This window comes from Theropithecus gelada, chromosome 9 (assembly GCF_003255815.1).
Source record: "Theropithecus gelada isolate Dixy chromosome 9, Tgel_1.0, whole genome shotgun sequence".
Taxonomy (NCBI): Eukaryota; Metazoa; Chordata; class Mammalia; order Primates; family Cercopithecidae; genus Theropithecus; species Theropithecus gelada.
The window spans coordinates 96,797,125-96,808,868 of record NC_037677.1 but is presented as its reverse complement, the minus strand read 5'-3'; the positions used below and the strand labels follow the sequence as shown (position 1 = coordinate 96,808,868).

The 11,744-nt window shown below is 45.8% G+C and overlaps 1 protein-coding gene and 1 pseudogene across 4 annotated transcripts in view; one reads left to right on the top strand and one right to left on the bottom strand.

Moving 5' to 3' along the window:
* Nucleotides 1-5,230: 5,230 nt before the first annotated feature.
* LOC112631780 lies at nt 5,231-6,514 on the bottom strand (annotated as a pseudogene). Its single transcript, XR_003121193.1, has 2 exons — nt 6,495-6,514; nt 5,231-6,140 (listed from the first exon to the last, which is right to left on the bottom strand). The product of XR_003121193.1 is annotated as a 40S ribosomal protein S2 pseudogene (transcript).
* A 1,237-nt stretch (nt 6,515-7,751) lies between these two features.
* Nucleotides 7,752-11,744, top strand: part of CWF19L1 (CWF19 like 1, cell cycle control (S. pombe)) — a 36,432-nt gene continuing 32,439 nt past the window's right edge. For 2 of the 3 annotated variants that reach the window (XM_025397872.1, XM_025397874.1), the window contains exon 1: nt 7,775-7,861. In XM_025397872.1, coding sequence (XP_025253657.1) covers nt 7,839-7,861 — 23 coding nt within the window. In that variant the 5' untranslated portion in view covers nt 7,775-7,838. Of the gene's footprint in view, nt 7,862-11,744 lie in introns of all 3 variants that reach the window. The other variant, XM_025397875.1, reaches the window with a different exon arrangement.

Below are 11,744 nucleotides of genomic sequence, written 5' to 3'. Positions count from 1 at the left end.
TGTTTTTTTAGACGAAGTCTCGCTCTGTTGCCCGGGCTGGAGTGCACTGGTGCAATATCAGCTCACGGCAACCTCTGTCTCCCAGGTTCAAGTGATTCTCCTGCCTCAGCCTCCCGGGTAGCTGAGATTACAGGTGCCTACCACCACGCCAGGCTAATTTTTGTATTTTCAGTAGAGATGGGGTTTCACCACGTTGGCCAGGCTGGTCTCGAACTCCTGACCTCAAATGATCCACCCACCTCGGCCTCCCAAAGTGCTGGGATTACAGGCATGAGCCACTGCGCCCAGCCATATTGATCTATTTTTTAAAAGTGTTTATTTCCTGTTACACTGTGTTCAGCTATCTTTAGCCACCTTAAATTCCCATGGATGAGTTTTCATAAACTTTTTTAGAATAGATTGAGATTTACAGGAAAGTTGCAAAGATAATACAGAATTTCATGGATGAGGTTTTTATATTGATATGTAATAAATGTATGTATTTTCAGAGTACATGTGATAATTTAATACATGTATATAATGTATAAATATTAAATCAGAGTTATTGGGATATCCATCACCTTAATATTTATTTTGTCTTTATGCTAGGAACATTATTTGAATTATTCTCTTCTACCTATTTTGAAATGTACAATAGATTAACATTAGCTATAATCACTCTTCTGATCTATCATAGGTCTTATTTCTTCTGTAGTTGTGTCCACTAATCAAACTCTTCATCCTCACATCCTCACTACCTTTCCTGGCCTCTGGTAACCACCAATCTACCTCCATCTCCATGAGATCCACTTTTTTAGCTCCCATATGTGAGTGAGAACATGTAATATTTGTCTTTTCTGTGCTTGGCTTAGTTCAGTTAACACAATGACCTCCAGTTTCATCCATGTTGCTGAGAATGACAGAATTTCATTCCTTTTATGGCTGAATAATATTCCATTGTGTATATATACCACATTTTCTTTACCCATTCCTCCACTGATGGGCACTTAGGTTGATTCCATATTTTAGCTATTGTGAGTAGTGTCGCAATAAACATAAGAGTGCATATATGTCTTTGATAATATTGTTTTCCTTTCTTTTGGACACATACCCAATAGTGGAATTTGCTGGATCATATTGTAGTTCTATTTTTAGTTTTTGGAGGAAACTCCATACAATTTTCCATAGTGGCTGTGCTAATTTACATTCCCACCGACTGTGTATAAGAGTTCCTCTTTCTCTGCATCCTTGCCAGCATCTGTGAATTCCTGTCTTCTTGATAGGAAATTTTAAGTGGGATGAGGTGATACCTTGTTGTGGTTTTGATTTGCGTTTCTCTGATGATTAGTGATGTTGAGCATTTTTTCTTATAGCTGTTGGCCATTTGTATGTCTTGAGAAATGTCTATTTTGATCTTTTGCCCCGCCTCCTTTTTTTTTTTTTTTTTTTTGAGACGGAGTCTCGCTGTGCTCCCAGGCTGGAGTGCAGTGGCGTGATCTCGGCTCACTGCAAGCTCCGCCTCCCGGGTTCACGCCATTCTCCCGCCTCAGCCTCCCAAGTAGCTGAGACTACAGGCGCCCGCCACCACGCCCGGCTAGTTTTTTGTATTTTTAGTAGAGACGGGGTTTCACCATGTTAGCCAGGATAGTCTCGATCTCCTGACCTCGTGATCCACCCGCCTCGGCCTCCCAAAGTGCTGGGATTACAGGCTTGAGCCACCGCGCCCGGCCTTTTTTTTTTTTTTTTTTTAAGACATGAGTTCTCCTTATGTTGTGCATGCTGGAATCGAACTGGACTCAAACAGTCTTCCTGGGGCTGGGCTTAGTGACTGAGGCCTGTAATCCCAGCACTTTGGAAGGCTGAGTAGGTGGACCATCTGAGGTCAGGAGTTCAAGGCCAGCCTGGCCAACATAGTGAAACCCCATCTCTACTAAAAATACAAAAAATTAGCCGGGCATGATGGTGAGCACTGTAATCCCAGCTACTTGGGAGGCTGAGGCAGGAGAATCACTTGGACCCCGGAGGTGGAGGTTGCAGTGAGCTGAGATTGCACCACTGCACTCCAACCTGGGTGATAGAGTGAGATTCCATTCCCCCACCCCCGCCCCCCCCCAAAAAAAAACACTGCCTGCTTCAGCCTCCTGAATAGCTGGGACTACAGGCAAGCACCACCACATATGGCTTTGCCCATTTTAAGATAGGATTATTTGTGAGTTTTTTTTCCTATTGAGTTGTTTGAGCTCCTTGTTTTATTTATTCTGGTTATTAATCCCTTATCAGATGGATAGTTTGCAAATATTTTCTTCCATTCTGTGGGTTGTCTCTTCACTTTGTTGATTGTTTCCTTTGCTGTGCAGAGCTTTTTAGTTTGATATAATCCTATTAGTCTATTTTTGCTTTTGTTGCCTGTACTTTTGAAGTCATATACAAAAAAATTTTTGCCCAGATCAATGTCTTGGAACATTTCCCCAGTGTTTTCTTCTGGTAGCTTCGTAGTTTGAGGTCTTAATTTAAGTCTCTAATCCATTTTTTTTTTTTTTTTTTTTTTTGAGACGGAGTCTCGCTCTGTCGCCCAGGCTGAAGTGCAGTGGCCAGATCTCAGCTCACTGCAAGCTCCACCTCCCGGGTTTACACCATTCTCCTGCCTCAGCCTCCGGAGTAGCTGGGACCACAGGCGCCCGCCACCTCGCCCGGCTAGTTTTTTGTATTTTTTAGTAGAGACGGGGTTTCACCGTGTTAGCCAGGATGGTCTTGATCTCCTGACCTCGTGATCCGCCCGTCTCGGCCTCCCAAAGTGCTGGGATTACAGGCTTGAGCCACCGTGCCCGGCCCTTTAATCCATTTTGATGTGATTTTTGTATATGGTGAGAGAGAGAGTTGAGTTTCATTCTTCAGTTTAGGGCTATCCAGTTCTTCAAGAATCATTTATTGAAGAGATTGTCCTTTCCTCATTGTATGTTCTTGGCACCTTTGTACTTTCGGTACTGACTAGAATGAGTTGGTTGTAAATGCATGTATTTATATGTGAGTTTTCTATTCTGTTCCATTGGTCTATGTGTCTATTTTTATGTCAGTACCATACTGATTGGGTTACTATAGTTTTGTAGTAGATTTTTAGGTTGGGTAGCATCATGCCTTCAGCTTTGTGCTTTTTGCTCAGGATTGCTTTGGCTCTTTGGGGTCTCTTGTGGTTCCATATAGATTTTAGGATTTTTTTTCTATTTCTATTTCTTTGGAGCAGCAGTCCCTAACCTTTTTGGCACCTGGGACCGCTTTTATGGAAGACAATTTTTCCATGGACTTGGGGGGATTTTTTTTTTTTTTAATGGTATGAACCATATTTATTGAAAATATTATTTCTCGCCTTTCTCAAATTGAAGACTGCAAAAAATAAGAGCAGTGCTTTACTGAGTTGTCATTAACCTTGAGAGCAGTGGCTCTGCCTCTCCACGCTCTGGGGACGGTGGAAACCGTGGCTGGTGTGTGCCACATCTATCCCACTTCGCTTTACAAAACAGTTCTGATGTCACTATCGTGGCCGGGCGCGGTGATTCACGCCTGCAATCCCAGCACTTTGGGAGGCCGAGGCCGGCAGATCACGAGGTCAAGAAGATCAAGACCATCCTGGCTAACACGGTGAAACCCCGTTTCCACTAAAAATACAAAAACAAAATTAGCCGGGCGTGGTGGCGGGCACCTGTAGTCCCATCTCTGGAGGCTGAGGCAGGAGAATGGCGTGAAGCCGGGAGGCGGAGCTTGCAGTGAGCCGAGATAGCGCCACTGCATTCCAGGCTGGGCAACAGAGCTAGACTCCGTCTCAAACAAAAACAAAAACAAAACAAAACAACAAACTATCGTACATGACATTTACATTAGAAAAAGAGAGCTGAATGTAGGGATGGAGGATGGTTTGGGGATGAAACTGTTCCACCTCAGATCATCAGGCATCAGATTCTTGTAAGGTGCTCAGCGCCCTAGAACCCTTGCATGGGCAGTTCACAACAGGGTTCCAGCCTCTGTAAGAATCTGGCACCACCACTGATCTGATAGGAAGTGAGCTCAGGCGGTTATTCTCACTTGGCCACCGCTCACCTCCTGCTGTGCATCCTGGTTCCTAACAGGCTACAGATGGGTACTGTTCCATAGCCCGGGGGTTGGGGATCCTTGCTGTAGAGAATGCCATTTGTATTTTGATAGGGGTTGGATTGATCTGTAAATTGCTTTAGGTAGTGTTGTCTTTTTTTTTTTTTTTTTTTTTTTTTTTGAGACGGACTCTCCCTCTGTTGCCCAGGCTGGAGGCTGGAGGGCAGCGGCGCGATCTCGGCTCACTGCAAGCTCCGCCTCCCAGCTTCACGCCATTCTCCTGCCTCAGCCTCCCGAGTAGCTGGGACTACAGGCGCCCGCCACCATGCCTGGCTAATTTTTTTTGTATTTTTAGTAGAGACGGGGTTTCACCGTGTTAGTCAGGATGGTCTCGAGCTCCTGACCTTGTGATCTTCCCGCCTAATTATTCTAATCCATAAGCATGGAATATGTTTCCTTTTTGTGTGTGTGTCCTCTTTAATTGCTTTCATCAGTTTCTTAGTTTTCCTTTTATAGATCTTTCACTTCTTTGGTTAAATTGATTCCTACGTAGTTTATATTCTTTGGTAGCTATTGTAAATGAGATTGCTTTCTTGATTTCTTTTTCAGATTGTTTGCTGTTGGTGCATATAAATGCTACTGATTTTTGCATGTTGATTTGGTATCCTGCAACTTTTACTGAATTCGTTTATTATTTCTAACAGTCTTTCATGGAGTCTTTTGATTTTTCAATATGGATGAGTTTTTATATCTTACTTTTGCATCCTTTTCTGGGAATTATTACCTGCTCATGTTTGGCAAACTTCTACTCTTCTTCAAGATTCAGTCTTGAGTGCCACTCCTGGGCGGTGTTGTATTATCCAAAGATTAGGAAAAAATGCATGCTTACGTGCCAGCAAAGCAAAGCCATCAGTGTTTATGAGGGAAGAAACAAAAAAGAAGGCTTGCAGACTGTGGGAGAAGCCAGAACTTTGTAGTTTTGTTTGGTTTTGGAGACAGGGCTTGCTCTGTCACCCAGACTGGAGAGGAGTGGCAAGGTAATAGCTCACTGAAGCCTCCATCTCCTGGACTCAAGTGATCCCCCAAATTCAGCCTCTGGAGTAGCTGGGAGTATAGGCATACCCACCATGTCCAGCTAACTTTTTTTTTTTCAGGTTTCATTCACTTTATTTTTCTTGTATAAAAACCCTATGTTGTAGCCACAGCTGGAGCCTGGGTCCACTGCACGGAGACTCTGGTGTGGGTCTTGACAAGGTGGTCAGTGATTTCCTGATAGGGAGACTTGGTAAATACAGTCTCCTTCCAGAGGTCAGGGGTCAGGTAGCTGTAGGTCTTAGAGATGGCATCAAACGTGGCCTTGGCGAAGTTGCCCAGGGTGGCAGTGCAGCCCTGGGCTGAGGTGTAGCAGTCATCGATACCAGCCATCATGAGCAGCTTCTTGGGCACAGGCGCTGAGAGGATGCCAGTGCCCCTGGGTGCAGGGATGAGGCACACCAGCACAGAGCTGCAGTGGCCTGTCACCTTGCAAGGGACAGTGTGGGGCTTGCCCATCTTGTTCCCCCCCCCAGCCTCTGCGCACGGCGACAATGGAGAGTTTGGCCAGGATGATGACCCCACGGATGGTGGTGGCCACCTCCTTAGAGCACTTAACACCCAGGCCGACGTGGCCATTGTAGTCCCCGATAGCAACAAACGCCTTGAACCTGGTGTGCTGGCCAGCACGGGTCTGCTTCTGCACCGGCATAATCTTCAAAACCTAGTCCTTGAGAGAGGCACCCAAGAAAAAGTCAATGATCTCTGATTCCTTAATGGGCAGGGAGAAGAGGTAGATCTCCTCCAGGGACTTGATCTTTATGTCCTTGATCAAGCGGCCCAGCTTGGTGACCGGCATCCACTCGTTATCCTCGGCCTTGCCTCCGCAAGCTCCGCGGCCTCGGCCCTGGCCCCGTCCACGGCCGCGACCCCGGCCCCGGCCCCAGATGCCACTGCTGAAACCTCTACGGAAGCCACCGCCGTTCCCCATCCCAGGGCCTCCAGGTCCCCCTGCTGCACCAGCGTCATCCACCATTTGGTGTTTTCTCGGAGAAGAAGCACTTTTTTTTCTCTTTCAAAATTTGTAGTAGAGATGAGGTCTCGCTATGTTGCCCAGGTTGGCCTTGAACTCCTGTTCTCAAGTGAACCTCCCGCCTTAGCCTCCCAAAGTGCTGGGATTACAGGCATCAGCCACTGTGCCTGGCCTGTAGTTCTTCTTTAATCTTATGTTTTAATTAATTTTGAATTATTTAGATGTCCTTGATGAGTCTTTCCTTCCCCTCAGTCGTCAGGATCTCTCTATTGTTTCCATTTCCTTACACACTTGTTTCCTACCACTTGGCCTGAACCCTTCAAAAAAGTCAGTATTACAAAAACTAAAACCAAATAGGTAGGAGGGCTTTTGTAGATTAAAATAAACTAGAGACAGAACCAAATGCAAGTGTGAAACTTGATTGGATCCAAATCAAAACAAGCCCCAAATATAAAATCAGTTTGGGGGGACAAATGGAGAACTTTAAATATGGATGTATATTAGATAATATTGAATAATTAATGTTAATTTTCGTAGCTGTATTAATAGTATGATGGTTATGTCGGAGGATGTCCTAATCTTAGGAGATGCATGCAGATGTATTCCTGTTGTCTGCACTTTATTTTTTTTTTTTATTTTATTTTTGAGACGGAGTCTCTCTCTGTCTCCCAGGCTGGAGTGAAGTGGCGTGATCTCGGCTCACTGCAACTTCCGCCTCCTGGGTTCAAGCGATTCTCCTGCCTCAGCCTCCCTAGTAGCTGGGACTACAGGCACGTGCCACCCCGCCCGGCTAATCTTTTGTATTTTTAGTAGAGACGGGGTTTCACCGTGTTAGCCAGGATGGTCTCAATCTCCCAAAAACGCTGGGATTATAGGCGTGAGCCATCGCGCCCTGCCTGCACTTTACTTTCAAATGATCCAGTGAGAATGGAAGGGTTTGGGCACTTTGAGAGAAAGGGAACACAAGCAAATTTGGCAACATGCTGAGACTTATGAATCAAGGTAATAGCCATTATTCTTTTAACTTTTTTTTTTTTTTTTAATTTGAGACGGAGTTTCGCTCTTGTCCAGGCTGGAGTGCAATGGCACGATCTTGACTCACTGCAACCTCCGCCTCCCAGGTTCAGACAATTCTCCACCATGCCCGGCTAATTTTTGTATTTTTAGTAGAGACGGAGTTTCATCATGTTGCCCAGGCTGGTCTTGAACGCCTGACCTCAAGTGATCCGCCCGCCCCAGCCTCCCAAAGTGCTGGGATTATAGGCATTAGCCGCCCCGACTTTTAACTTTTAACTTTTTAACTTTTTGATAGGTTAAAAACTTACAAAAAACGTGGATAGAGGGGGTCTGTCTTGCCCACTACACCGATATGGTTAGGTTAGGTTAGGTTAGGTTAGAACCCGACATTCTGCTCTGTACTTCTTAGCCATTCACTCGCTTCAAGTACTCTGAAATGTAATTTAAAAAATTGTAATTGGAATTCTTTTGGTCACTTCCTCTTTCTCTCTTCACTCCTCCCCTTTCCTCCTGATTCTTTCTTGAGGCGCAACCACCTGAGAGAGGCTTCTGTCCCTCGGCGGTCTCCGTAAGTAAGTGAACCGTTACTGGCTGCGCGCTGACGTCTGATTGTTGCGCGGTCACATTTTTCCGAGGAGCGCAGATTCGCATTCCCAATTTTAGGTGGCGGTCACAACTCATACTATTTGGACAGATGGCACAGAAACCGCTGCGCCTGTGAGTGACCGTGAATGGAAGCCTCTCTCTTTCTGTCTCTTTCGTGTGTGTAGGTGTCGACACGGGCGGGAGTGTTTCCCGTGACAGGAAGGGAGAAGGAAAAGGCGCACAGACACGGGGCTACTGGGGAGCTTAGGTGATGTCTTTTCCTGGCCGGGGCTAGCCTCTTTTCCTGGCTTTTTTAGCTTCTGAAGGGGTTTTTCTTGGCGACGCTCGTTGGGAGAGGCGGAACCTCCCAGAGTTAGGCCTCCTCCATCTTAGGGGGCAGTCTTGGCCTCTGACACATCCTTTCCCCTTCGTTTCTCCTGTCCCCATATATTTAGTCACCAAATACTCTTAGCCGTTGGGCCCACTGATGGGCCCTGGGCAGTGGTGGACAGAGTAGATAGGGACGTTTCCCTGGCGCACTTCTTTTTGCGGGGAGGAGGGGCGCGGGTGGTGGCTTCATTCAGCAAGTATTTATTGAAGAATTGCAGGTGTGCTGGACGCTGTGGTAGGTGTTGCAACAGATCGAGTTTCTGCTTTAACGAAGCCTATAGTCTAGAGGGACAGGCACTAAAGAATCCAGATAATGGGCCGGACGCGGTGCCTGAGGCAGGAGAATCGCTTGAACCCGGGAGGCGGAGGTTGTAGTGAGCCGAGGTCGCGCCACTGCACTCCAACCTGGGCGACAGAAGATACTCCATCTCAAAACAAACAAACAAAAAAACAAAACAAATAATGGCCGGACGCGGTGGCTTACGCCTGTAATCCTAGCACTTTGGGAGGCTGAGGTGGCCGGATCACTTGAGGTCAGGAGTTCGAGACCAGCCTGGCCAACGTGGTGAACCCTGTCTGTTCTAATACACACAAAAAATTAGCCAGGCGTGGTGGCGCGTGCCTGTAATCCCAGCTGCTCAGGAGGCTGAGGCAGGAGAATCGCTTGAACCCAGAGGCTGAGGTTGCACAGTGAGCCGACATTGCACCGCTGCACTCCAGCCTGGGTAACAGAGCGAGACTCAGTCTAAAAAAAAAAAAAGGGGGAATTCAGCAGATAAATGTGAAGTTACCATAGTGATAGGGCCAGGTGCAGTGGCTCACGCCTGTAATCCCAGCGACTCGGGAGGCCGAGGCAGGAGGATCGCTTGAGTCGAGGAATTCAAGACCAGCCTGGGCAGTATAGCAAGGCCCAGTCTCTACAAAAAAATACAGAAAAAAAAAAATTAGCTGGGCGTAGTGGTCCGAGCTAATTGGGAGGCTGAAGCGGGAGGACCACCTGAGCCTGGGGAGGTCGAGACTGCAGTGAGCTGTGATCATGCTGCTGCTCTCCAGGCTGGGTGACAGTTTGAAACCTTGTCTCAAAAAAAAAAAAAAAAAAAAAAAAAAAGCAATAGTGGTAAATTTTGGGAAGAAAAGATTCATGGTTGTGGGAGAGTGCATAAGAGGCGTGTTTGGCTTAATGGTAGGAGTCAAGAAGGCTTCCCGAGAAAGTTAGGGTTGAGCCTTGGGAAATAGAGTAATCCATTGCTTAACAGCAGGGTTATGTTCTGAGAAATGAGTTGTTAGGCGATTTTGTCATTGTGCAAACATCTTTGGTGTACTTACGGAGACCTAGATGGTATGGCTTCCTGTACACCTAGGCTAAATGGTATATAGCCTGTTGCTCCTAGGCTACAAAGCTGTACATCATGTTACTGTACTGAATACTGTAGGCAATTGTAACACAACAGTAAGTATTTTTGTATTTAACTATAGAAAGGGTACAGTGAAAATACCTGTCCGGGTGTGTTGGCTTTCGCCTGTAATCCCAATGCTTTGGGAGGCCGAGGTGGGTGGATCACCTGAGGTCACAAGTTTAAGACCAGCCTGGCCAGCATGGTGAAACCCTGTATCTACTAAACATACAAAAATTAGCCGGGCATGGTGGCGGGTGCCTGTAATCTCAGCTACTCAAGAGGTTGAGCCAGGAGAATGGCTTGAGCCTGGGAGGTGGAGGTTGCAGTGAGCCGAGATCGCGCCACTGCACTCCAGCCTGGGCCACAGAGTGAGACTCTGTCTCAAAAGAAAAGAAGAAAATACTGTATACAGGAAAAAAAAAAAAGGGTATACTCCTGTAGGACACTTATCATGAATGGAATTTGCAGAACTGAACGTTTCTCTGAGTTAGTAAGAGGTGAGTGAATGTATTACTTTACACTATTGTAGACTTTATGAATACTGTACACTTCACCTATATTAAATTTATAAAAACATTATTTGTTTTCAACAATAAACTTCAGTTTACTGTAACTTTTACTTTATAAACTTTAAGTTTTTTTTTTTTTTTTTTTTTTTTTTTTGAGATGGAGTCTCGCTCTGTCGCCCAGGCTGGAGTGCAGTGGCCGGATCTCAGCTCACTGCAAGCTCCACCTCCCGGGTTCCCGCCATTCTCCTGCCTCAGCCTCCCAAGTAGCTGGGACTACAGGCGCCCACAACCGCGCCCGGCTACTTTTTTGTATTTTTAGTAGAGACGAGGTTTCACCGTGGTCTCGATCTCCTGACCTTGTGATCCGCCCGCCTCGGCCTCCCAAAGTGCTGGGATTACAGGCGTGAGCCACCGCGCCCGGCCTAAACTTTAAGTTTTTTAAAACTTTTTGACGTGTTATAACACAGCTAAGATGCAAAACACATTGTACAGCTTTGTGTATATATAATATTTTCTTTATATCCTTATTCTACAAGCTTCTTTCTATTATTATTTTTTCTTTTTACCCTTTAAACTTTTTTTTTTTTTTTTTGGAGACAGGGTCTCACTGTTGCCCAGCCTGGAGTGCAATTGTGCAGTCACGGCTCACTGCAACCTCAACCTCCTGGGCTCAAGTGATTCTCCCACCTCAGCCTCCTGAGTAGCTGGGACTACAGGCACAAGCCACTACACCTAGCTAATTTCTGTATTTTTTGTAGAGAGGGGGTTTTGCTATGTTACCCAGACTGGTCTTGAACTCCTGGGCTCAAGTTATCCTGCCTCAGCCTCCCAAAGTGCTGGGATTACAGACATGCGCCACTGTGCCTGGCTTTAAACTTTTTTTGTTGCAAACTAAGACACACACACACACACACGAGTCTAGGCCTACACAGGGTCAGGATTATCAGTATCACTGCTGTTCACCTCCATATCTTGTCTCACTGGAAAGGCTTCAGTAGTAATAACATGCATGAAGCTGTCATCTCCTATGATAACAGTGCCCTGTGGAATGCTTCCTGAAGGACCTGCCTGAGGCTTTTTTACAGTTAACCTTTTTTCTTTTTAAATACGTAGGAGTATACTCTGCAAAATAACAGTAAAGAGCATACCATACTAATTTTTTTTTTTTTTTTTTTTTTTTTGAGACGTAGTCTCACTCTGTTGCCCAGACTGGAGTGCAGTGGCGCAATCTCGGCTCACTGCAAGTTCTGCCTCCTGGGTTCACGTCATTCTCCCGCCTCCCTCCTGAGTAGCTGGGACTACAGGCGCCAGCCACCACACCCGGCTGATTTTTTTGTATTTTTAGTAGAGACAGAGTTTCACCGTGTTAGCCAGGATGGTCTCGATCTCCTGACCTCGTGATCCGCCCACCTTGGCCTCCCAAAGTGCTGGGGTTACAGGCATAAGCCACCTTACCTGGCAATAGCTTACTAAATATTATATATATACGAGTAACATAGTTTATTATCATTATCAAATATTGTATACTGTACTAACTGTATGTGCTACACTTTTTATAACCACCAGCCCAGTAGGTGTTTATACCAGCATTACCACAAACAAATGAGTAATATATTGCACTGTGATGTTACAAATGGCTAGACATCACTAGGTGATAGGAATTTTTAAGTTCCATTATAATCTTATGGGACCACCATCATATATGTGGTCCCTTGTTGA